Below are 27,104 nucleotides of genomic sequence, written 5' to 3' on the forward strand. Positions count from 1 at the left end.
TGGGGCATGGCTGTGTCCCAGAACCCCGAGGGAACTTTAAACCACAGGCAGAACTGTGTGGCTAAATTGGGCCAACCTCCAGCGTAACTCTCTGAGGAAGGTGCTGTTCAGAGAGAGCCACATTGTATTTTGGTTCCAAAATAGCGCCCCGTGTGTGGCTCATCCCTTCCCAGTTTAGCACCTAATGACCAGTGGTCAATTCTGAAGGTCAGACTTGTCTTACAGAGATGGAGACTGGCTTCCCTGGAGACATCACGTCAGACAAAGGACTTTCACCAGCCAGAGCAGTTGAAAATCAATGCCCATTTCCCTGGAGTGGTGTTGTTTGCTTGGGGATGTGAAGGCTACCTCAGTCCTATGTAAGGCAAGCGAGTGAAAGAGACACGTGCCTCATTCTAGGCATGCCGGGCTCCCGTCTTCCGTCCCAGAGCTGGGAAGCTCGGGAAATGCAGAGTGCTTTCGTTAGTGATGTGTGGTCAGCGGCGTTCGAGGCAGGGTTCTCTGCTCTACACTGTGAGTAGAGAAGGGACATGAAGAGCCTCGGGTACGGCTCAGTGACAGAATGTGGATTTAGCATGTGTGAGGCCATGAGGCTCATCTCTAGGTGAGAGGGGGAGACGGAAGAGAAGGGATTACATATCTGTTATAATTCTGTCTTCATTAGAGGCTTGCCCTGGCCCCGTGCTATGGAGGCAAGAGCCCTTAACGTTTGTAACTGAGGTGTTTGCCCCAGAGCGCTGAGGACTTTAATGGATGAGACGATTTAGCTGAAGCCATTTGTGTGAGCCTTCCTTCCGCTCTACAGGTCTACAGGTCTAGCTTTCCTTCCTCCCCCCTTATGAACCAGGCACCGTACACAGCTCTTCGCTCACTGCAAATCAAGGACTAGGCTAGGGGCGTCTCATGGTGGTGGAGCACTTACTTACCTCACATGCATGGGGTCTTGGGCTTAATCTTCAGAGCCCCTTCAAAGAAAGAAACAGGGAAAGGAAAGAAAGTTGGATTCCTGGGCCCGGCTCTAAGGGGTTTGTAGAGCATTAGATCTGGGACTCTCTTAGCACCTGTCACAGGTTTATAAGTAGCTAGAGACTCCTCTGGGCTGGAGGGAGGCAGAGGCGGGGCCAAGCCTTGCTGCTTTCACAATGGCAAAGGACCCACAGGACAGTAAAACCATAAACTCTGCAGACACCTTTGCTCCAGGCCAGGAGCCTTTGTTTTTCTGTTAGCTAAAAATAACCCTCATTCCATGCAGTCCCGTCAGTGTCTGGGCCTGATCAATAAATAGTAATTAGTTGCAGGGTATTGCGAGATAAATCTGTAATTTAGTGGCCTGTAGGCTGAGGCAGGAAGGATGCTGAGAATTCAAGGTCACCTAGACAACACCATGAGACCTTGGATGGATAGACGGGTAGACAGACAGATAGACAGGATAGAAAGAGCTAAATAACTGCAAATTTTCATTTCCTTCCCAGAGTTCAATGGTCAGGAGTCGGGCTCATTAGAGGATCGTTTAGATTTCTCAATTACGAAGATTTGTTTTATTTTTATTTATGTGCATGTGTTTCTTTTTCAAAGATTTATTTATTTATTTATTTATTTATTTATTTATTTATTTATTGGAGCTGGGGACCGAACCCAGGGCCTTGCTCTTGATAGGCAAGCGCTCTACCACTGAGCTAAATCCACAACCCCTATTTATTTATTTATTTATTTTATTTATGTGAGGACACTGTCCCTGTCTTCAGACACACCAGAAGAGGGCATCAGATCCCATTACAGATGGTTGTGAGCCACCATGTGGTTGCTGGGATTTGAACTCAGGACCTCTGGAAGAGCAGCCAGTGCTCTTAACCGCTGAGCCATCTCTCCAGTCCTATATGTGTGTTTCTATGCCACGTGTGTGGGGTGCTCTCTGAGGCCAGATGGAGGTGTGGAATCCTTGGAACTGGACTTACAGGAGGTCGTGAAGCCAGTCACCTCACAGAATGAATGCTATAGGCTATAATGAATGAATGAATGCTATAGGGACTAAACTTGAGTGCCCTGGACGTTCTTAACCACTGAGCCTTCTCTGAGGTCCTAATGCTCGAGTTGATTTTGAAAGGCTGAATTTATCCATAGCTTCTTTTCGTCTTCCAGGATCTGTTTTTATGGAGTGTCTGCTTGCCTGTGTACCACGCTGTGTGTCTGCTCCTCTAAGAAGCCAGAACGGGCCATGGAAATCCCTAGAACTGTAGTTTATGGGTAGCCATGGACAGTGAGAACTGAACCCAGATCCTTAGCCTGAGCCGTGGGCACTCGTAACTGCTGGGTCACCTCGCGTGACAGTTGTACCACAGAAGCCAAGTTTGGCCTCCCATTGCCTCTTCCTGACTGTGTGCTGCGGTTACATGCCCAGCTCGTGTGTGTTCTAGAAATACTATGAGTGCCTTTAATCCTAGCACTCAGGAGGCAGAGCAGGTAGATCTCTGAGTTCGAGGCCAGCCTAGTCCACAGAGGGAGTTCCAGAACAGCCAGGGCTACACAGAGAAACTCTGTCTCAAGAAAACAAAAATAAAAAAATAAAAACAAAACAAAAACAAACCAGGAATCTCTTTAACAGGAAGCCAGGCTGTGTGTTGGTGGAGAACTAAGGCTCTTTTGTGCTGACGTAGTAGATTCTGTTATGATCCATTTAACCTGGCCCTTCTTCCACCTCGGTTTTCCCATCTATAAAATGGGGACAATAGCGACATGGACTGGGTGAGAAAAGGGGTAATATATATATATAAGACCACACACAAAGCAGGAGTTCACCCTCTCAGCCCTCTCCCTCCCCAATTGGGCTGACTTGTGAAAATGAGCTGAATATTCCACTTAATGCTTTCTGTTGGTAAGCCATGACACAGCATCATGTGAGGAGGGACGTGTGCCTGTCGGGCTCTCTGTCGACCACAGACAGGAAGCAAGTGGTCAGAAAGCAGAATTAACTGGCCGCCTTCAAGGGCACCCTACCTAGTCACACAAAAGGCCTGGGGACAAGGCTCCTTCAGCTCCAGGCACTGAACCCTTGTGTACAGGAAGGAGGCTTGGCTCTCCTTCCATGGAGGCCCAGCATTTGGGCTCTTTAAAGATCAGAACTTTGGGGGCTGGGGAGCTGACTCAACAGTTAGGAGCAGTTATTGCTCTTGCAGAGAACCTAGGTTCGGTTCCCAGCACCCACATGATGGCTCACTATAAGAACTGGGTCCTGATTGGCCGGATCATGGAGAGGGAGGTGTTTCCTGGGCTGTTTGCTTAGGAAGCTGCTAGGTGGGCCAGGGGAGATTACCCAGCTTCCCCCTTTTTGCTGAGGAGGAAGGGCAGTGGGCAGCCTGAACGTGGCCTCACTTTTCAGCCATTATAAAACCATTTTAAAACCCATGCTTTTGGGGTTTGCATTTCTAGGTCCTCCCCATGGTAGGGTGATCCAATGATTATCCCCCATTTTTAGGGGGCCTGAGGTACTCTGATGTTTGGACAGAAGTTGAGAGAATAGGAAGGGGTGTGTGGTCCTGCCCCACACTTGTTCTCAGGAAAAGGCCTGCCTAGGTGGGACTTTGTCCACTGTCCCAGTGAAGGGTCCTCCACAGAGGTCTCCCAAGTCCTATTTACTCTTGTTTGAAGTGGAAGTTAAAAGTGTCCATCCGGCTTGAATTATCTCTTCTGTAGCGCGTGTGTTGTGGAGGCCAGAGGATAACTCACAGGGCAGCTTTCTCCCTCTGCGTTTGTTCTGGAATTCAACTCAGGTCATCAAGCAAGTGCCTTTACTGTCTGAGTTGTCTCCCCAGCCCCCTACGTATAGGTCAGGGAGATGATGTATTGGATGCTTTAATGGCCTCGGTGTTAAGTGCTACCCAGATGTTAAGGCTGTTAATATGAACAGTGACATCCGTGGGCCAAGGGAGGACGAGAATGTCTGATGCTGTCTTCCACTAATCAGAATGCCTGAGTCTTTGGGGTCTCCTTTTATAGGCATCTTCCCACAAGTAGCAACTCTGATTTTGTTAGGCAGGGTCTTGCTGTCCTGCCCTGTCAGGCCCAGAGCTCTCCATCTAGACTAGACTGGACTGGAAAGGTCGTGACATTCTCCTGCTTCTACCTCCCGAGTGCTAGGTTTATAAGAATATGCCATTATGGGGCTGGGGATTTAGCTCAGTGGTAGAACGCTTACCTAGGAAGCGCAAGGCCCTGGGTTCAGTCCCCAGCTCCGAAAAAAAGAACCAAAAAAAAAAAAAAAAAAAAAAAAAAAGAATATGCCATTATTCCTGGCTGCCCACAGTGACTTCTAAGAAGTGAGGTGGGCGGACCTTACGTGGAATTGCACTGGTCCACATACCTGCCTTCAAACCTGATGGCATTCTCAGGGTCACATGGGAATAGGTGAATTATTAAATTATCTAATTGTAAAATTAGAAATGAAAAAGTATCAATTTTTTTTTCTTTTTTTTTATTTCGGAGCTGGGGACCGAACCCAGGGCTAGGCAAGCGCTCTATCACTGAGCTAAATCCCCAACCCCAAAAGTCTTAATTTTTTTTTTTTTTTTTTTTGGTTCTTTTTTTCGGAGCTGGGGACCGAACCCAGGGCCTTGCGCTTCCTAGGCAAGCGCTCTACCACTGAGCTAAATCCCCAGCCCCTTAATTTTTTAATATGGGAAGGTTGTAGACAAAAAAAATTCGAAGAGCAGTCTTTTGAGCCTTTCAGGTGGTATTCTCTACTGCTTCCTATTGGCCACAGAGCAGAGTCCTAAGGAGCTAGAGAGGTGTCCTGCGTCCGTGCGTACCTCACGTCTGTGTGTCCTTCCAGGTGGTATGAGGGGTTAAGTGTTAGTCCAGCTGCCTTGTTCCAGACTGTTTCACCATTTGGGTGTGTGTCCCTGCGTGTCCCTGCTCGATCACGAGAGGATAAGACAGAGAAAGGGAGAGGTCTGACTCTCTACTCAGACTCCGTGAGTGGGCAGCCCTCTGCTTCTAGACAACACCCCTCCCACACTCCACGGCTGCGCTGGCTGCTGCCCTGCCTGTCTGCCGGCCCAGACTACAGCAGTAACCATTATTTAGCCGGCAGCAGTGACCCAGGTATTCCCAGTTGGCCACAGCCCTGTGCTTCCTGCAGGCCGTGTGCAGGGAATGCTAAGGGCGAGAGGAAGCAGCAGAGAAAGCCTGGGAAGGGGAAGCCTCAGCACTCACCAGGACTCGTAGCTCTCCAGGGTTATGGGTTTGGCTCCTTCCTTTTTTGTTGTAAGAACATGAGTGGGTTTGCCCAGCTCCCTTACTCATTCCCTCCGCTGCCGTTCTCCAGGGTTAAGGAAAAGGCAGGACAGAGTCCTGGTAAACAAGCGAGAATCAACCGCTCAGCCTCCAGAGGGTGGGGCAGTCACCCTGCTGTTTGCCCGGGAGGATCAAGTGTTCAGCTTGTCTCTCTGTTTCATTCCTTCTACCTGGACCCTGGGCCTTCTCTCCCCTTGGTTTCCTCTGTGGGAGAGTAGGGAGTTGACCTCACCAAGGTTCTTCAAGCAGGGAGGATGTGTCCCATGAGGGTGCAGGAAGGACACTTAGAATCTCTGCCTGCTGCCTCTCTGCCTCCTATTTTTTCTGCCCATCACTTTCTGTGCATTTTATGATATACATTCCATATTTGAACAGTAATAGTTCTGTGTGCTTATTCTAAAGTACCATGTGCTTTGTGAGGACCGCGCTAAAGTCACCTGGGAGAATATTTGGCTGGCTTTTCAGCAATCCGGGGACTGGCACAGTCATTGTGCCATGTGGTGACATTAGGCATGTGGCACGGGGCCAGTAAATAGCTGTAGTGGTTACTTTTGAGTCTAAGGAGAGCGAGAAGGATTCAGACCCTGCCACAGGGAAGCAAGCCCCACCTTCTCCCTCCTCATCTTCTCTCTTTATTTAGAGATCGTGTCTCGTGTAGCCAAGCCATTTTGCACGTTTTGTTTGTTTTGAGATAGGGTCTCACTGTGTAGCCCTGGTTGGCCTAGAACTTGTTATGTAGACTGGGATGGCTTTAAACTCACGTCTACTGGTCTCTGCCTGTGGTGATGTTTTTTTTTTTTTTGGTTCTTTTTTTCGGAGCTGGGGATCGAACCCAGGGCCTTGCGCTTCCTAGGTAAGCGCTCTACCACTGAGCTAAATCCCCAGCCCCTGTGGTGATGTTTTATATACCATGCCTGATTGTGTGCAGAATGTAGGGCTTTATGTCTGCTCTACTAGACCAAGCACTCCTTCAACTGAACCAGCCAATCCTTGCGTGGACTTCCTATAGCTGCTCTCTCCTTGTCCTGTGTGGTAGCACATAGCATTGAGGAAGTGAGTATCTGTGAGCTGAAGGGCAGCCTGGTGTACATAGTGAGACCTCGTCTCCAAGGGGAGGCTGCAAAGAAGGTTTACCTAGCTTGTCGTGGTTAAATCACTTAGAGAGCTGGTACGGTCTTTCTGTAGCTCTCCTGGAGTCCGTGTGTGTGTGTGTGTGTGTGTGTGTGTGTGTGTGTGTGTGTGTGTGTGTGTGTGGCCTTGCTCCGCCCCGCTGCCTCAGGAGCTAGCACAAGGGGCACTTACTGCCATGCCCAGCGTGAGTGGCCGTGGGAGAGGACTGATTGGCTCACCCATCCCTTCTGCCCTACAGATCAAATACCATGAGGAGTTTGAGAAGAGCCGCATGGGGCCCAGCGGAGGTGAAGGCATAGAGCCAGAGCGCCGAGAAGCCCAGGACAGCAGCAGCTACCGGAGGCCCACGGAGCAGCAACAGCCACAGCCCCACCATATCCCGACCAGTGCCCCAGGTGAGTGTAGGGAGGGGAGGAGGGGGCCTGAGGTCAAGAGAGTGGGGGCGGCTACATATACAGGCATCTATGCATATAGGTCTGCTCCCTAAAAATCTCATCTCCACCCCCGCCAAGGAGCAGGAGATCTGGAGTAGCAGATCCTGCTGTAAGGAGCAGACAGCCGTGCCTAAGACACTAATGAATGCGCATGCCTAGCCTTTGCTTTGGGGGGAGCAGTGCTGAGCAAGGCCCAAGTGGGGTTAGAAATTCATACCTTTGACCTCATAGGGGCTGGGGGAATGAATTTGGCAAAACACTTTCCGAGCCATCTCTTCTGTCTTCCAGTTTACCAGCAGCCCCAACAGCAGCAGGTGACCCCGTCCTATGGTGGGTACAAGGAGCCAGCAGCCCCTGTCTCCATACAGCGCAGTGCCCCAGGTGGCGGCGGGGTGAGTAATTGTCTGGAATAGAGAAGCCCCGGGGTGAAAGGGTGAAAGAGGTCACAGCTGCACGCACCTGTGTACGGGCGCACGCACGCACGCACGCACACACACATACATACACATGCAGGCGTGCACACACACATGCACACACGAGAGCTCACACATACATGCACACAGTGCACATATGCACACACACATGCATGAGTGATAAAGGTGAAATGTAGAGTTCTCACCTAATATACACAGGATCTTGGGTTCTTCTGACCCCCAGGGCCATGTCCCTTTCCCCAGAAAAGGATTATACTAACTTGTGTCTCTGTGTGAGCAGGAAGTAGCCTTGTGCTACTGTCTTGAGCCAGGCTTAGAGTAGGACGAGCCAGAGCCAGAGCCAGAGCCAGGCCTGGGGTGGGACTCACCAGTTTTGGGAAAATGAGCATCACTAAGCTGGGTGGCCCTGGGTGTGAAGCTCTGGCCTGGGTGTTCCGGGGTACCTCCCGCCAGGGTGCACTAGGCTGATTTCCACGCTGGGATTCAAAGCAACTCGTGTCAGAGTAGAAGAGAAATAAGGTGGCCTGGGATAAGTGACCTTTCTTTAGGGTGGAGGCAACAGGAGGCTGTGTGAAGGGTAAGGCAGCAAATGGCCTGCCCTATGCAGGGTAAGGGACAGAGCAGCAGAGTCAAATGGTACAAGGGGGACAGCAGGTACAAAGACCTTATAACAGAACATCCTTGGAATGTTCAGTGTCTTATGGGAAGGTCCAGGTTCCTGGAGACAGGAAGAAGTAGATGAGGTCAAGCCCTTTGGGTACCTGTAAGCCCATGGGAAGGAAGGCCTTTGAGACTAGTAATCTATACTGCACTACACTGCACGGCACTGCATGGCACTGCACTACACTGCATTGCACTGCACTGCACTACATACACTACACTATACGATACTACACTACACTGTACTACACTGCAGTGCACTGCACTATACTGCACTTCACTGCACCACACTATACTGTACTGCACTGCACTAAATTGTCCCGCATTATACTGCACTTCACTGCACTACACTGCACTGCACTACACCGCACTGCACTACACCACACTGAACTACACCGCACTGCACTACACTGCACTGCACTACACCGCACTGCACTTCACTGCACTACACTGCACTGCACTACACTACACTGAACTACACCGCACTGCACTGCACTACACTACACTGCACTACACTACACTGCACTGAACTACACTGCACTGAACTACACTGCACTGAACTACACCGCACTGAACTACACTGCACTGAACTACACCACACTGCACTACACTACACTGAACTACACCACACTGCACTACACTACACTGAACTACACCACACTGCACTACACGGCACTGCATTACACTGCACCACACTGCACTACACGGCACTGCATTACACTGCACTACACGGCACTACACGGCACTACACGGCACTGCATTACACTGCACTACACTGCACTTTTGCTTTATGAAAATCACCCTGGCAGTTGGGTACAGGTGTAACCTCAGCACTTGGGAAGGTGTGGCAGACGATTCACTGGGAGTTCAAGGCTAACCTGGTTACATAGCTTAGACCTTGTCTTGAACATTTTTCTCCTTTTTTTTTAAAAAAGGAGAAGTTCACCTTTGTGCCCATGTAGGGTAAATAGGAGGATAGCAGACTGAGGGGATGGGGTGTGTTGGGCGTTCGTGTAGAGGATAGCCAGAGACCGCAATGGCCATCTGGTTGGACATAAAAGGTAGTCAATGTACGGACCAGGATCTGAAAAGTGATTAGGCTATCTATACCTCTTTTTTGTTTTGTGGTGTTGAGAATTAAACCCAAGACCTAAGGATACAAGCTATGTAGCCCAGGTTGGCCTTGAACTGAGGATCTTGTCTTGTTTTAAATCTCAGTCTCTTGAGTGCTGAGATTCAAAATCCCATCTTATCATGCCCAGAATGGTATATTGCACTTTTTCTTAGGAATTTATTACTTTTTCTTTTGTGCATTGGTGTTTCACCTACTTGTGTGTATGTGAGTGTGTTGGGGCCCCTGGAACTGGAATTACAGTCATGAGCTGCCAGGTGGGTGCTGGGAATTGAACTCGGGTCCTCTGGAAGAAAAGTCAGTGCTCTCAACTGCTGAACTATCTCCTCAGTCCCTGTATATGTCACATTTAAAAGCCAATAGATTTGTGTCAAGTCTATAGGACTTTACTGTTGCTATGTGGAAACAGGTACAAGAGACTCCACCACAGAACCTACCCCAGGCTCCATCTTCTGGTTTATTGTTTCTTTCCCTCAAGGTCCCTGAGAGGTAGAGAGAAACACGGGGCTGGGAGTGACTTGGTGGAGCACTTGTCCAGCACAGGAGAAGGTCTGGGTGTGTGTGGGAGAGCCTACATCAAATACCCAGGCTAACCATTGGCTGTGCTCCCCAGAAACGGTACCGTGCAGTGTATGACTACAGCGCTGCCGATGAGGACGAGGTCTCCTTCCAGGATGGGGACACCATCGTCAATGTGCAGCAGATCGATGATGGCTGGATGTATGGGACCGTAGAGCGCACCGGTGACACGGGGATGCTGCCAGCCAACTATGTTGAGGCCATCTGAGCCCCGTGCTGCCCCACCCTGTCTTCAATGCATTCCATGGCATCACATCTGTCCTGGGGCCTGACCCATCCACCCTTCAGTGTCTCTGTCTCTTAAGATCTTCAACTGCTTCTTTATCCCCGCCCCTCCTCCAGCTTCCTTTGCCAACCTAAGCCTTGTTCTGCTCCTGTCGTGGGCTCCTTCCTCTGGCAGGTTTCCCTTGGACCAATCAACTGATTGATTTTTCTCTCTGGATGGAACAGGCTGGGCACTCTGAGGAGGGCAGGATTGTTCTGAGGAGGGTGGGATCACAGGGCTGGGCTGAAACGAGAGACCCATTAAGGAGATCGGTTAGACTGGGTGTGGTGGCATACACCTTTAATCCCAGCAGAGGATTCATCCCAGCAAAGGGGGGAAGAGGCAGGCAGATCTGTGACTTTGAAGCCAGTCTGGTCTACATCATGAGTTTCATGACGGCCAGAGCTATGTAGTGAGACCCTGTCTCGAGGGAGGAGGGACTGGTTAGCTCTTAGCTTCACTTCCCACCTTAGGCCCGTTGGAACCCCTGGCCCAGCTCCTCTGCACCCTTCTGCCTAGAGCTGGGGTGAGCTGCATACTCCTCATCCCACCAGGTGGGGCTCCACACATTCCCAGGGGGTGGGTGTTAAGGCCTCAGTTATGTAAAGAGCAATGTGATGGCCTTCCCCTAGTCCATCTCTCTGCCTCCTCAGGGCATCCAGGGGAGGGCAGACTTTCTGCTTCAGGCTGAATCCCTGCCCCTCTGTTCCTTCACACACTGGAGTGTGCCATTCTGCCCACACAAACCTAGGGCGGCCAAAGAGCTCCCCAGAAATCCCAGCTTGGGTCAGATTCTTGCCTTAGTTCTAGGGGCAGCAGCAGAAAGGAGGGAACGGGGTGTTCTCCTGGGCCCGATTGCTTCCCTCCTCCCCCAGCCTCCTGGGACTCATTATCTCCCTGGCTGGGAGCCTGCTGTGAAGGGTAGAGCAAGGGAAGCCTTTGGGACTTGACTGAGCTGTTTCTTCCTGCTCCGCTGGGGAAAGGTCTCTGTGTCTCCTATGGCCTTCCTTCCCTGGAACAAGGCTGGACTAGCCTAGAGCTCTGCAGTGACAGAAAAATGGCAAGAGTTTTCTGGAGCACAGGAGGCCCTCCCACCTCCGCAGTGAGGTGGGAGAAGGCTTCTGCGTTAGATGTGTGCTTTCCTGTCTTTGTGTCTGAGGCTACAGAGGGACCAAGTCACCCACACACTGTGGCACCTCACCTGAGGCTCTTCTGTCCTTGGAGCAAAGGAGGGAGTCCAGGGCTCCAAGGCTGGCGGCACCATCTCTGGGCTGGTGCTAAACTCAAGTTCCTCCTTTGCATCTGGGGCCCGGGACAGTACTCACTCGATTTCATTCATCTCGGGCTTTTCTTGTCACTCCTCCTGGGTCTCCTGACTCATCTTTACCCTGAGTGTGATGTCAGGTCCCTTTACATACTCAGACCCTGCTGCAGGTGACCTTTGAACCTGAAGACCTTGGCCAGGCTAGCAGTGTGGTGTCATGAGGGCTTGCTAGAGTAAACCATCTTCCTGCCTGGTCAATCCTTTTACCTCCGACCCTAGCCTGGGTGAAGGCAAGGAGTGTTCTGGTGGGCAACATGGGGAGAACCTTGTAGGAGCATCTCAGGAGCTACTGGGGAGGTGCCCCACCCACTCCACTTCCCCTTGATCTCAAAGCACAATGCGGTTCTGGGGACCAGGGTTCAGGGGCGCTTGCTCTTGGAGGGCCTGTGTTCAGGAGGTGCTACAAGCCTCCTGGTTCCTCTCAGCTGAGCCTCCCTTCCCAACATGTCAAGTCAGCTGCTCCTTTAGTGCCCTAGAACTGGGGGAGACTTTCCCACACCTGCAGAGGGAAGAGGAACTACCAAAGGTGCTGAGGGCCCCAAGCCTGCTGGAGTCCATACTTTTCCAGAAGCATCCAACCCTAGAAGAGCACAGAATCCCCAAGCCCATGGTCTCTTCCTTTGTAAAGGTCTTTTCAGCCAATCAAAACCCAGGAAAGAGGGCGCCTTGGCTAGACTGTGAACTTAACTTTTGTGGACCAATCCTGTAGCGCAAGAAGCCCCGTGGTGAGGAGCATGAGTTCTTCCCATGCTGCTTCCTGTCCCCTCCTCATGTCCCTCCAGGGAACATTTCATTTCCTAATAGCTGGACACAAGACAAAAAGAACCACCCCACAGAGCCTGTATTTAAACAGAAACAGAAGTGACCCTGTGAAGTCCACCTCTGTCTAACATTTCATCCGTGTTTTTGTGTGTGTGTGTGTGTGTGTGTGTGTGTGTGTGTGTGTGTGTGTGCGTGTGAAGCCACCACTCATCTTTTATATCGGATTGTCATCTTTCTTTGGTCTGTTTGGTCCCCTCCCTCCTGGCCTTGTGCTTGGGATCAATTCTTTCTGGCCTGTTATGATTTTTGAACATTGACTTGAACCACAAAGTGAATCTTTATCCTGGTGACTCAAATAAAAGTATAATTTTTACCTGCGGACTGGGCCTCTTCCTCTTTGACTCTGAAGTAACTTCTGCGTGTGTCCTGTTTGCCAGGGGGCATTGACCTGTCACTCACACTGAACCCAGTTAACCCTCAAAGAGAGACAGACTACTCTAGAAACCAAAGACACTTGCTCTTCCTACTCTGATGCTTGTTTTCTCCTTGAGGACATAGCCCAGCCCTTCAGTGGAATTCACCAATGACAGCTCTGCCCAGCCTGGGGAAATTGTCACAGTCAAGGCTGGCATTCCCTGAGTTCAGAGGCTTCTCACACTGTCACCCCTTTTCAGTTAAGCGTTTTCTTCCTTCTTTCTAGCTAGTGTACTCAGGGACAGTCACGGGTGTCATTCAAGTTCCTGGCCGCTGGGAGTGGGCTGCTCTACAAGTCTTCAAGCCAACCAGTGAGCTCAGCCCAGGCGCGTTCTAGCCCAGTGTACCACTGCCACGTTTGAATTGTAAATCAATTGCAAGTAGGACAGCCCACAGTGTCACAGAGACTGGATAAACCCTCCACAGGCCGTCTGGCAGGCAACGGGAGGCAGTCCTCCCACTCCTTCCATTTCTCGGTCCTGTGATGGCCGGTCCCCAGCCAGCTTGATTGCAAACACTGCAGCGTCTGCTCAGTGGCTCTAGGGAGGCACCTGTGGTAAGCAATACAGCATTCCTGGACCCTGACTCCTGGTTGGCAGCCACCTGGCCAGAGGCGTCATAGAAAGGGACATTTTCTACCTGGGTTTCACATGGAAGCATTCTCTGGCCTCAGGGAACAGCAGGTGAGGCGAGGGCTTGGCTGAATGAACTGCGTGTGGGGAATGTCCCAGGCAGAGGACAGAGATGGCAGCTTAGAGTTCCCAATAGCAGCAGCAGAGCCTGTGGCCCCGTGTAGCCTTGTCTGCTGGACTGCCTGCTCAGGAAGTCTCCCCTCTTGAGAGTGGCCTAAGTTTCGGTTAGAAAGGGGGTTACTAATATCTGGAGGCCTGGGCCCTTAAAAGAAAATATTCGGGGTGAGGCTAAGGACCAGACCTTAGAAATTGGCCTACAGAAATCCTTTACATTTTAGTAACTGTCAGTGTACAACACACAGCAGAAAGCATCAAAATACACCACTGTGGTGGGGCTGGGGATTTAGCTCAGTGGTAGAGCGCTTACCTAGGAAGCGCAAGGCCCTGGGTTCGGTCCCCAGCTCCAAAAAAAAGAACCAAAAAAAAAAAAAAAAAATACACCACTGTGGGGTGTGGGTTTATGTGCCTGTGTGTACACCAGAGGGCATGTGTGGACATCACAGGACAACTTACAGGAGTCCTCTTCACACTGCGGGCCCCAGGGATTGAACTCAGGTCCTCAGATTTGATGTAAGGCATCCTTACCCTTTGAACCCTGTCACTGAGTTTTAGTAAGACCCCATTCCCTCAGAAGAAACCACGTGAAAGCTGGCTGTAACGGCAATGCTCAGGAGGCTGAGAGGTAGAGGCAGAAGTCAAGGGCTAGCCTGGGCTACTTGAGACTATCTCAAGACAAAAAAAACCCAATAATTAATAATAATAATAGCAATAATACAAAACAAACAAAAAACCCAAAATCCCACTTGGATTTGCATTTCCAGACATTACCCAGGAGTGGGGTGTGTGGGCTTCTTGCTGCTTTCTCTGAGGATGTCACTGGGTAAATTCAGAAGATCCAGAGAAAACAATTGGGGGCAGCAGCAGCACATGGGGTAGCAGGAGACCTCAGGTGACACAATTAAGCTTAGGCTCCGAGGATCTCCCAGACCAACAAGGCAAGCCAGTGTGGGGTGGGCTCCAAGAGAGAGTATGCATTTAGGAATGTGAGAACATCGCTTTGACTCCTGCCCCTGTTGACAAGATGTAAAATTTATCAGGCAAGCTCTTGAGTTCAGGCTGTAAAAGACTTTGCACCAGTTGAAATGACCCTACGTGCGCCATACCTGGCACAGTGGAAAAACTCACGTCCATGCCCAGGGTCGCAGCGCCCCCCCCCACCCCCGCCCAAGACGCCCGTGAGACTTTCTTCCATGTTCTGTGAATTAACCAATGGCCCACAAAACTGGTAACAATTAGTTTTCTGAGTTAGATTGCCAGAAATGTGTGAGAGGAAGCAGGAAGAAGGCAGGCAGAAGAATCCATTCCTAAGGGGTCTGTAGAGATCCTCCGCTCACACCTTCCGGAGCACCCCACTCAGTGCAGAAACTGTATCTAAATAGAGAGAGCGTTTCCACACGAAGGGGCGGGGCTGCCTTCCTGGGAAGAAATTGAACCTCTCCGGTTTTGCCTGTCTAAAAGTAGCTGTTCCCTGGTTACCCACCGTGGGCTTTGTGATTGGCTGGCTGTGATGGTGGAGGTGGAGAGTAAGCTGCTGATGGAGTTGCAGCATCCCTTAGCCTCGGGTCCCTGGGAGGGGGAGGGAACAGGAAGCGGGAGGGAGTAGGAGCCATTTCTCCGCGCTGACCGATCTCCACACTTGCAGTTCCCACTTCCCGGGAATCTAGGGGGCTCCTCTGCTTAGTACTGAGCCATGCTGGATATCTTCATCCTCATGTTCTTTGCCATCATAGGCCTGGTGGTTCTGTCCTACATAATTTACCTGCTCTAGTGGCCTGGAGCCGCAGGGGCTGCGAGGGGAAGGATGGAGCTGAAAGGCCGAGCACCCTGCTTGCGGACGCACCGGTGGATTTTGGCTTCTGGTCATTATTCGGGTATTGATTAAATAAATAAATAAATAAATAAATAAATAAATAAAAGCTTGGTTTTGTATCTATTTGTCATACACATTGACGTAGCATTTCTTGGTTCAATCTGAGAAGAGTAAGAAAAGAAAGGTCAGCTTCCTTTGGAATTGATTTAAAATGTGATTTCTTAAAATTAAAAATAAACTTCGCTATAAATAAAAAATAAATAAATAAAAGTAAAATGTACTAGGTTTTAGGTGGGAGGGGGAGGGATGGAAAGATGTACTGGGGTGGGGTGGGGACAATCATTTCCTAATTTCCTCTTCCAGGTAGATGCAAAACCAAGTTGTCCATTCTCTCCTGGCAACGACTACAGTACATCCTTCTGTGTGGGCAAGGCAACTGTACTCATTCATTCACTGCAGCAGGCACGACTGCATTCATTAATTCACTGCAGCAGGCACGACTGCATTCATTAATTCACTCGCGATTAACTCCCACTTGAGAAAAAACAGCAAATGACACTTACTTGGGGTAAGGGGTGGGGGAGGTGCCCACTTTTCCCTAGTCGTGTGGGCACAGTTTGGTGTAGAGGGATGGGATGTTGGTTCTCAGAGCTCTTGCTAGTGCCCCTCCTGCAGTTCCCAGCTGACCATTCTGTTTTTGGGTTTCCCACAGCTCCTGTGCGGGGTCCAGCAAGAGGCCCCTTACCAACGACAGCAATCCTGAGGCCCAACTGACTTCTTCCAGTGTATCCAGATGTGGCTGACCCTTGGCAAGCCGGCATTCTGTGAGGCAGGGGCACTCTTGGGGACATCAGGATGCGTGCGATTGAGCTGTAGACAGGGTGTATTGTGAAATGGAAGGTTGGAACAGTGAAGCCAGAGTTGAGAGTGCCCAGGCATTCACACGGGCAGCCTTTCCTTCCACCTAAAGGCAACTGCACACGATCCTAAGATGTTCTTCCCTTCCTGTTTTCCCTTGTAAACTCAAGGGCAAACTCTGATCAGTAGTTTACAGTTTGTACAGGCTGAGGATATGTGGTTTCCCTTGATCTTCAAACCACTCCACCCCCAAAATCCTGTTATTTGAATTCTTTGAGATTTATCATTTCTTCCCTGCTTTTCCCACTTATTCCCAGCTCCTTAGTTGACTAGAGGCGCATGGTTGTGAAGTCTTCATTCTTTGTGCCCACCTATAAAGCACTGGGACAAAATGGCAGTATTAATTTAGGAGAAAAAATTATCCCCAATGGAAGGGTCTGAAAACGTTTTAAGAGTTTTTAAACATTCCTTTATCCTAAAAAACAAAAACAAACAAACAAACAAAAAAAAAACCCAAAAAAACAAAAAAAACCCAAAGTTGTTATTTCCTTGTCCAGTTAAGGTTGAAAAAAACTGTATCTTAGGTTAGAGTAGATTTGACCCCAAATCTGTGGTATCTATTATTTCCTTGAAGACTCCATCATAATTGTTCTGCATTGATTTTCTTTTTTAGGTTAAAAATAAACAAGGAAAAAATGAATAATTTCTTGTAATAATATTTTGTCCAATTGCTATTTTTAAGAAGAAAAGCCAAGTATGGTGGCAGAGTATGGTAGCACATGCCTATAATGCCAGCACTTGGGAAAAGAGACGAAGGATCAGGTGTTCAAGGCCAGCCTTGGCTACATGAGATTCTATCTTCCAGAAAGAGAGGGGCTGGAGAGATGGCTCAGCTGTTAAGAGTCCTTGTTGCTTTTGCAGAGGACCCTGTTTTGGTTCCCAGCACTTATATGGTGGCTCACAGTCATCTGTAACTCCAGTTCCTGAGAATCTGATATTTTCTGGGATTGCATGTTCTGTACACACAAGTGGTGCACAGACATACAGGAAGGCAGAACACCCGTATACATAAAATAAAAATAAAAGAGAGGCAGAAAGTGAGGTTGTATAATTTATGCCACAAGTTTGCATCTTAAATTCCTTCCTGGACAAGCTTTCTTGTGGTTATCCTCTAGTCCTGGAGCTGAGGCAGGAGGACTGCTGTCAGCAGCAGAGAAAAAGCTCACCTCTTCCCATTCTCTATTTCTGCAATGCTCAGGATTGAACCCAGGGCCTCACCCATGCTAGCCAAGTACTCTACCAGCTCCAGCCCAAGACCCTCACATCTTAAAAAGAATGGTGATTTGATCCCCAGCTCCGAAAAAAAGAATAGAAAAAAAAAAAAAAAAGAATGGTGATGGCTTCAGGCCCAGCACTCATGAAACAGAGGCAGGCGGGTCTCTGAGTTGGAGGACAGCCTACTCTGCAAAGTGAATTCCAGGACAGCCAGGGCTTACTCAGAGAAACTCTGTCTGGAAAAAAAAAGCCACTAAAAAGATATAATCTAGACAAGAAAGAAACATTAATTCTGTCTATGTCACAGAGCCATTTAAACTCTACAGCTTTAGTCTTTTTCCTAGACTCTAAAAGATTTCCTGGGGCTGGAGAGATGGCTCAGCGGTTAAGAGCACTGACTGCTCTACCAGAGGCCCTGAGTTCAAATCCCAGCAACCACATGGTGGCTCACAACCATCTGTAATGAGATCTGATACCCTCTTTTCCTGTGCCCAAAGACAGCTACATTGTATTCATATACAATAAATAAATAATCTTTAGAAAAGATTTCTTATCCTTTCCAGTGTTAAAATGCTAAAACAGCCAGAACAGCTAGGCTAACACAGAGAAACCTGGTCTTGAAACAAAACAAACAAATCTAAAACTCTAGCTAAGTAATGGGACAACCCTGAGTCGTTACCACTTCTCCCAGCCTTCCCCAGATGGCCTTGTTTGTTCCAGGGTCTTGCTGTGGAGCCCAGGCTGGCCTCAAACTCACAGTCCTCCTGCCTCAGCCTCCTGAGTACTGAAATTACGGGTGTGTGACCATCTTCACACAAGAATTTATAGTGAAAAATTCAACTGCAAGATAAATTTGAGGAGGAAATAGATTTATTTACTGCAAATATATATCACCGGTAATTTGTCTAAGGTGTTAGGACATATTAAGAAACGTGATACTATGTGACAACATGGGCTTAAGACAAATAATGGGCAGATTCACTGCTGGGATGAGCAGAGGCCTGAGCATTAATATATTTAGGGGGTTACCTTCAGGGGCACCCTGACATTTCCCTCTAGAGTATCTCTCTAACTCTAGCATAATCTTATTATTTCAAACTCCAATTCCTTCCTTCTTCCTCTCCTCCCTCTTTCCTTCCCTGTTTGGGAGGAGGATGCAGCCCAGGCTGGCCTCAGACCTGAAATCCTAACAGCCTCCACTCCCAGAGAGCTGGGATTACAGGGTTGAACCACTGTGCCTGGTCCAAACTACAACTTTCTACTAAGATAGCAGTTCTGTATCCTTACCTAAGCAAGTACCAAGGTTTGAAGGGGTCCAAAGTACAGAGTTAATTATGGTGATTAAATCTTTATGGCATAGTCTCTAATCAAGTTTCACTCTGAAGTTCTATGAGACCGAAGTTCTTTACTCTGTATCCATATAAAACTGAAACAACTTGTCAGTAATATCGCACAAGGGCAAAGAGGCTAACCTCAGAGAAGGTGCATACATATGCCCCCAGACATGGGCACAGCGTAAGATCACTTATCCTTTAATTGCTTTAAATTTTATTTTACCTTGTATTTTTGTGTTGCATGCCTGAGTGTACGTCTGTGTACCGTGTTACTGCAGGAACCCAGGAAGGTCAGAAGAATACGTCAGATCCCCTGGGACTGGGATCCAGATGGCTGTAAGCCTCCCTGTGGGCTCTGGGAACTGAGTGAATCTGTGTTCTCTGCAACAGCAGTAAATACAGTAAATACTCTTAACCATCGAACCATCTCTCCAGGCCCAGACTAGCCTTTTTAAAAAATGTTATTTATAAAATATCATAGTTAAAAAAAAAAACTCTGTGTGTGTGTGTGTGTGTGTGTGTGCGCGCGCGTGAGTCCTGTGTGTGGAGGTCAGAGAACAACTTGTGGGGAGTCTGTTTTCTCCTTACATTATCTGGATCCAGAGAATTAAACAGGTCTTCAGGAACAGGCAGCTTTATGTCTTCCTAGTTTTAAGAAATAAACATTGAAGAGCTGTTACTTTGTGCTTACACACCCAGACAACAACATACCCAGAAATAACAGTAGGTTTCCTGTTGTGTTGTTTTGTTTTTGTTTCCTCAAGACAAGGTCTCACTATACCTGAGGCTGGCCTCAACTTGCCATCATTCTGTTTCAACTTCTCCAGAGTTAGTATTGTTTGGTTTGGGTGAACTTATTTGCTTTAAATTCATTATTATTTTATATCTATGGGTGTTTTGCCTGCATGTTTGCCTGTGCACCACATGCATGCCTGGTGCCAGTGGAGCAGAGGCCAGAAGAAAGTGGAATCTCTTAGACTTGTTTACAGACAATTGTGAACTGCAGATGGGTATTAGGAATTGAACTTGGTCCTCTGCAAGAGTAGCCACTGTTTTGGACTAGAGATGTGGCTCAGTGATTGAGAGCACTGACTGCTCTTCCAGAGGTCCTGAGTTCAATTCCCAGCAATCACATGGTGACCCACAGAGTATCTGTAATGGGATCTGATGTGTTCTTTTGGTATGTCTGAAGACAGCAACGGTGTACTCATATAAAAATAAGTAATCTTTTAAAAAAAAGAACACCAGATAGATAGATAGATAGATAGATAGATAGATAGATAGATAGATAGATAGATAGAGTAGACACTGTTTTAACTGCTGAGCCATCTCTCATTTTAGGTAGGTCTCCTCAAGCTTCTGGGTTTAAGCCTGCCACTCAAATAGAAAACAGCTGGCCACTGTTGTGTTAATTTGAATAGGTTTAGTCTCCATAGATTCATGTGTTTGAATGCTTGGCCCACAAGAAACAACAGTATTCTGAGGTGTGTCCTTGTCGGAGGAAGTGCGCCATCGTATAGGTAGGCTTTGAGTGCTACATCCAGTGTGGAAGAGACAGTGTCTCCTACTTGTCTTCGGATCAAGATTCTCGGCTCCTTTTCCAGCACCATGTCGGCCTGCACACTGCTATGCTTCCCACCACGATGATAATGGACTGAACCCTGAAACTGTAAGCCAGCCCCAATGAAATGTTTGCCCTTATAAGAATTGCCATGGTCATGGTGTCTCTTCGCAGCAAAGCAAAGCCTAAGACAACTATGTACCATAAGCTGGCCTTGAACATGTGGCAATTCTCTTGCCTGTCTCCCAAGTACTGGGATGACAGGCATGAGCTACTATGTCTAGATAGAAAATGTTTTATGTCATATTTAAACTACATATATATTGGGATTCTCAAGCACAATAAAATATTAAAACCTTTATTTGTGTAAAGTTTTGTATATATTTCACAGATCTCTGTCACAGGATCATCAGGTAAAATAGATCTTATATTTGGCTTATGCCAGTGCAATAAAATGTATCTAAACAACTGTAAATTATGCTGCAAAAGTTAAGATGACATAATGCTAAGAATCATGACACAAATATTTTTGACGAAATTATAGAAGTGATATAATTTATTTTAGGAAAATTACTGAGGATAAATTTTGAGAACATTAAAGAGAAGAGGGAAATACTGCAAAGTCAGACACCCACAGTGTATTTTTCCCAGTGTGTGGACCCAGAATGGAAGTTTATCATCTTGAAATGGAGCTGAAAAATTTAAATCTATTAAGTTTCAGGGAAAAAAGACTGCTTTTCAAAAATGGTTTAAATTTAGCATTATTTGAAATGTAAAATTTCTTAGCATATCATTTAAACTTGAAATTACAGTAACATTTTCATTAAGCATAGCCGAGGTGGAAACTATTTCTTGCTTTGGCTTTTCCAGACTTCGTTTTCGTAAGGTTGAGAACCACTACCTCCTTTCTCTCCTCTTTCTCTCACTCTTGGTTTTTTAAGAAAGTTTTTTTCCGTGTATCCTTGGCTGTCCTGGAACTCACTTTATAGACCACGCTGGCCTCGAACACAGGGATCCACCTGTTTACCTCCCAAGTGCTGGGATTAAAAGTTTGCACCACCTGCTATCTAAAATCATCTAAGGATCACTTACCTATCTTGGACCCTGGGTTGTATCTGCTCCCTTCATGACTGAAAGGAAAAGAGGGAGGGAGGGATACACTGAATTTGTGTAGTTTCAGGAAGTTGCTGGCAATAACAGTAATATTTGCTTATTTAGGGGTTTGGAACTGGCATTAAACTGATAATTATAACATCTATTTTAGCAGCAGTTGGAATAATGCTTGGGAATTTTCTCTCTGAACTAAAGAGAACATTTTACAGTGTTGCACTACTTACAGACTACTGTTCAATTGATGAGTGGTTTCTAGTAAATTAAGTTAATGTTCGGATGCCACACTGTTAAGGCTAAGATAGATATAACTGTCTGCAACACTGTTTATATAAGACAGTTCCCTGGAGCTTGCAGGGTAGCTTAGGAGTAGAGTGTGTGTAGCATGCCTGAGGCTCTAAGTTCCTTCCTTAGCACACACACAGGCCTGGGATATGCTCAGAGGTACAGTGCTTGCCTAGCATGTGCAAGGTGCAAGCTTCAGTTCCCCTTTCCCAGTGTTTGAAAACAAGTGCTCACTTTTGTCTTGTTTTGAGACAAGGTCTTGCTGTGCATGCAATTCTGACTGGCCTGGAACCTGATCTGTACAGCAAGCTTTAAAGTAACAGCAGCCTTCCTGCCCCTACCTCCCAAGTGCTGGGATTATAGGCATGCAGCCAGTCTGATAATTCATCCTTAAAAACCACTGTAGGGTTTAATTGATAGCTTAGCCAGGCATGGTGGCACAAGCCTTTCATTCCAGTACTCAGGAGGCAGAGGGATCTCTGTGAGTTTCAGGCCAGTCCACTCTGCATAGTGAGTTCTACACCATCCTAGATAGTAATGCCTTGTTTTTAAAAAAGAAAAAAAAACAGCTTAAATAAATACAAGTACACTACAGAAATTCAATGAATGAAACAATAAGAAACTCTAAACATATTAGAAATATTTCTAGTTTAAACTTAATTTTATTAAAATAAATAAGAAATTAAATAAAGTTGAACAAATAGAATATTAGTTTTCAAAGATGTTTGGCATAACACAGTGCTTTTGAGAGAATACTGCACTCTGCTAGTAGTTACTGAAACAGTCTCCAGTCAGCACAGAGGCTGTCAAGGCATGTACAAATCTGCAGTCACGTGACTGAGTACTGTTCACAGAAGGATGCTGACCTTGAGGCTAACCACATAAAGACAGTAGTAGTGTTTATTTCTCAGACATAAAGTGATTCTGTCGCTACACCTTCTACTGGGTACCTCCTGCTTGCTCTGTTCTCCAAAGGTGAAGTTTCCCTAGCAATAAACTATTATTGACAAAGACCTAGGAGTGCAAACAGAGTTGGCCAGGCGCACAGGATAAGGAACTTCTAAGCAGGTGCCTGATGGACAGAGCTGACCTTTGCCACCAGAACACACACACCACCACTTAGGAACTAAGAGGACAGATGGCATCACCACAACAGTGTGCTACAGTGCATGGTTTCACATGGTTAACATAGTCATCACAAGATACAGACTTCAGTTCCTGACATGAGTGGCGTCACGGTATGCCATGTGTACAGAAAGAACAGTAACAGCTATGTCGTGGTGCACTGACTTTCCCTCTGGTAAAGGTTAACCCACCAAAAAGGAAAAGACGTTTTGGGAGCCTGGGTCTCCAGGGATCACAGTGACTGGAGATGATTGCAAAAAATGACAGAAGAAATTATCTGTTTAGTGGAAAGTTTACAATGTTTTTATGACTTTTTAGTTAATTCCTGTCTAGCCAGTTCTAGCATTTTAGTCTACCAATTTTCAAATGTTCCATTTGTGTGTGTGTGTGTGTGTGTGTGTGTGTGTGTGTGTGTGTGTGTATGTGTGTGTTTAATCAGACTGCTTGTTACTTAAACCTCTGTGCTATACAAATGTTACTCAAATTAGTGTCTCCCTCTCTCTCTCTTTTTTTTTTTCCTTTTCTTCTTTTCTTTTTTTAGGAGCTGGGGACCGAACCCAGGGCCTTGCGCTTGCTAGGCAAGCGCTCTACCACTGAGCTAAATCCCCAACCCCCCTCTCTCTCTTTTAATGATTTATTTATGAGTACACTGTAGCTGTCTTCAGACACACCAGAAGAGGGCATCAGATTCCATTACAGATGGTTGTGACCCACCATGTGGTTGCTGGGAATTGAACTCAGGTCCTCTGGAAGAGTAGTCAGTGCTCTTAACCGCCGAGCCATCTCTCCAGCCCCTTATTCTCTCTTTAAAACTCAAAATCACTTTTTTTTTAAATGACAAATGTACTTAGCAAAATCAATAACCAGGTTGCTGAATTGTGGAAACTGCAGATTCACTCCCAAATTTACTTTATCTACTATTAGATAAAGAATTTGCCAATTTACTTTTTAGAGATAGAAAAAAGGAACTGGGCAATTGTGGCACACGCCTTTAGCCCGGCACTTGGGAGGTAGAAGCAGGTGGACCTCATGAGTTCAAGGCCAGCCTGGTGTATAGAGTAAGTTCTAGGACAGCCAGAGCTACACAGAGAAACAGCCATGTCTCAGGAAGAAGAAAAGTCATTACTGCAATCATGGCTTGATTTTCTTTCAGATTTAAACTCAGAAGTAACCAAGATCAACAACTTTACATGAATTGAAAAGAATTTATAGCAGCGAGTTATGTCAACAAATATGCAAGAAGAGTCAAATCCCAATAAAAGAAAATTTAAATTAGCAGGATTATAGCTCAGTAGTAGAATGATTATCTAGCAAGTGTGAGGCTCTGAGTTCAATTCCCAGTACAGACAATAAACTGTTTTAATTAAAACATGCTTCTTTGGTAAATTTTCTGAATTGTGAAGACTTTTGTTATTAAAAGCAAACTTCAGAATGATGCATTTCTTTCTCTAAGAAAATGAAATTATCTTTTCTTTTTAAAGATTTATTTATTATACATAAGTACGCTGTACTTATTTTCAGACACACCAGAAGGGGGCATCAGATCCCATTACAGATGGTTGTGAGCCACCATGTGGTTGCTGGGAATTGAACTCAGGACCTCTGGAAGAGCAGTCAGTGCTCTTAACCACTGAGCCATCTCTCCAGCCCGAAAATGAAATTATCTTTTAAAAAGTTTTATATTATTATATGTGTATGGGTATTCTCTGTGCATGGGAGGGATGAACAGATGTGTACCATGTCTAATATGCCTGCACAGGCGGAACTGGAGTTACAGATGGAGGTAGGTTGCCACGTGAGTGACAGAGACTGAACTGGGTTCTCTGTGAGAGCAGCCTGCAGTAATCTTAGCCTCCTAAAATGCAATTATCCACTTGTCAGGCTCTTCAGAGCTAGATGTGGTGGCACACACCTTTAGTCCCAGCACTCGGAAGCAAAGGCAGGTAGATCTCTGTGAGTTCAAAGCCAACCTGGTCTGCATAGTGTGTTTCAAGACAGCCAGAGGTATGTAAAGAAACTCTTTAACTCAAGGAATCTAAAATAGTAAATGAAAAAAAGTAAGTATAATCTTTAAAATACTGTTCCCAGTAACATCTGCTTCTTTTCCCTTTCTTTCCAAGAAAATGTCAGCTTGAAATCACCAGTGTTTGATAAGTAAATCTAGTAATCTTTCCAAAGTGGGTATGGGAGTGTCAGTACAGAGAAAGAGTGAGGTGTTACTTTGTACTCTGCCACTTGCTGTTACCATGGGCTGCCAGGCTGTTGGTTACAGATCAATTCTTTACCTGAACAGAAGAAAATTAAATGAGGAAAAAAAGCAAGAATGTTTCCCTCCCTAAATCTTCAAATAAACTCTGGAGAAAAAAACAAAAATCTTCCCACTAGTGAAATTATACATAGACAACAAAAAGGCAATTAATTTTGATCCTTTCATATTATGAGTGTTTTTGTTATTGAAACAGTAAAAGCCTGAGATCACAATTTTTCTCCACAATTTTCACTGTCCTCAGTCTTATCAAATATTCACTGAGCCTTTTGTTAAAACTCATGACTTTTCTTTTTTTTTTTTTTTTTCCTTTTTCTTTTTTTTCCAGAGCTGGGGACCGAACCAGGGCCTTATGCTTGTTAGGCAAGTGCTCTACCACTGAGCTAAATCCCTAACCCCATGACTTTTCTTTATATCCCACTGCTGACAGTGATCTCCTGACCTCCCAGTATGCGGAGGAAAAGCAGGGCAGCCTCTGAGAATCGAGTGGGAAGGTGAGTGTGGGGTGGGGAAGCTCAGTGGTGAAGCGCTTGCTTAGCTGTGCAAAGCCCTGGGTTTGACTGGAAAAGAGGGAAGGGAGCCACAGGAGGCCCCTCACTATAGCCCCTTGGGAGGCAAGTGGAGGAGAAGGTGAGTGGTAGGTCTACTCTATGGGCCTAGAGTTTCTGGGGTCCACACACATGCTGTCCTCTTGCCCTGCCCCTCTCTCTGTGCACACTCTCACAGTCTGTGCTGTCAGTCCCCACCATCAAACCCCACTTTCCGGGACTGGGAGGAGTCTTACCAGGAAGAGCAGTGAGTTGTGAAGATTGTTCTGGCAGCAGAAGAGCTACTTGCTTTTATTATGTTTTTCTCCTGCTTGCAATTTACTGCTCTAATCCCAAGGGAAGTTACAAGATAATTCCATTATCTGAAAACTACAGTTCACACACACACACACACACACACACACACACACACACACACACACACACACACACATTTGTAGACCTTTTGTATGATTGTCTTGCAGGAAATATATGCACATGTGTCTTTACATATATAAATATACAATATATATTATCTACACATACTTATTTTGGACTTTGTTAGTTCATACAAATATAAATGAATATAAGATTGTTTTGTAACCATATGCTAAGAAGGTGGTAAAGAGTGTTACTTACATAATGTACATTCTAAAAGCTAGTATTACAAATCCTGAGAGAACACGTGGGCAAAGTGAACAGAGAGCACTAGTCATTGAGTGTGGAGCTGCTCTTAATAAGGCAGAATTAGTTCTTGCTTCGCAGCCATATAGATAGGTCGGGTCGGCTGCAGATTCGTGGACAGTTAATACTCTGATTTTGTTTGATGTTATATTTACCAAGACCTGGAGAGCCAGAACTTGTTTTCCAGAAAAGTTGCAATATATTTTTAGGTTTGCCTGCTATTTTCTAATAATCAAAGTGAAACAGTTACAGCCAAAGTTCTGTGCAACTGGAGTTTCTGGTTAATTAGATTCTCAAGAGCCCAATAGGTGCTATACTTGGATGTGAAAAAGCCTCACTCTCCTGAATGCCAGTCCAGGCGAACATACTCTTTAAGAGACAAGCTTCCTGACTTAGGAAGAGACAGCATTCATGGTCAGATACAGCACCTCCTTATGGAAGTTTGCCTGAGCATGGAGAAGATGGAACAAATTCAGGAAGCCTCTGTCATCATCATCACGCTCTCCTGTGAGACATACACATGGACAGAAAGCAGAGAAAGGGAAAAGTTAAACATTTTAACACATGGCTCAGGAATGTAAGATGGTCTAAGTGTCCCTAATAATATTTAAACAAACATTTTTGTCAGTGATTCTTACTAAGCCTCATTAACCACTAGAGCCATGAAATCAGACGCTAGAGAGAAAACACGGGCAAGGACCCTGCTCTATGCTTCGGTATGTCTCAACTTTATGACCTTGGATGAGTCAAGTTCTATCTGTGATTCCTATGAAACAGGGATAATGAGGAGGATATCAGTTAGGAGAGTCAGAAACCAACAATTTTTTGCAGAGGATCCTGGTTCTCTCTCAGCACCCGCATGGTGGCTCACAACCATCTATGACACCTTCTTCTGACCTCTGTGTATCAGGCATGCACATGGTGCACAGATAAAATAAAATAAAATAAAAACAACAAAAAATTTAAAAAATGTTTCAAGGGCTGGGTGTGGTCATGCACCCCCTTAATCAGAACACTGGGGAGGTAGAGACAA

At 46.5% G+C, this 27,104-nt stretch overlaps 2 protein-coding genes across 8 annotated transcripts in view; one reads left to right on the forward strand and one right to left on the reverse strand.

Annotated features, from left to right (window-relative positions):
* Lasp1 (LIM and SH3 protein 1) overlaps positions 1–12,391 on the forward strand; it is a 41,170-nt gene extending 28,779 nt beyond the window's left edge. For 3 of the 4 annotated variants that reach the window (XM_063268798.1, XM_006247288.5, XM_063268799.1), the window contains 3 exons: positions 6,659–6,815; positions 7,143–7,246; positions 9,694–12,391. In XM_063268798.1, coding sequence (XP_063124868.1) covers positions 6,659–6,815; positions 7,143–7,246; positions 9,694–9,867 — 435 coding nt within the window. In that variant the 3' untranslated portion in view covers positions 9,868–12,391. 4 annotated transcript variants of the gene reach the window in all.
* Fbxo47 (F-box protein 47) overlaps positions 12,152–27,104 on the reverse strand; it is a 44,920-nt gene continuing 29,967 nt past the window's right edge. For all 4 annotated transcript variants that reach the window (XM_063270147.1, XM_039087733.2, XM_039087734.2 and 1 more), the window contains one exon: positions 12,152–26,576. In XM_063270147.1, coding sequence (XP_063126217.1) covers positions 26,464–26,576 — 113 coding nt within the window. In that variant the 3' untranslated portion in view covers positions 12,152–26,463. The remainder of the gene's footprint in view (positions 26,577–27,104) is intronic.

The sequence above is a fragment of the Rattus norvegicus genome, chromosome 10 (assembly GCF_036323735.1).
Source record: "Rattus norvegicus strain BN/NHsdMcwi chromosome 10, GRCr8, whole genome shotgun sequence".
Lineage (NCBI taxonomy): Eukaryota > Metazoa > Chordata > Mammalia > Rodentia > Muridae > Rattus > Rattus norvegicus.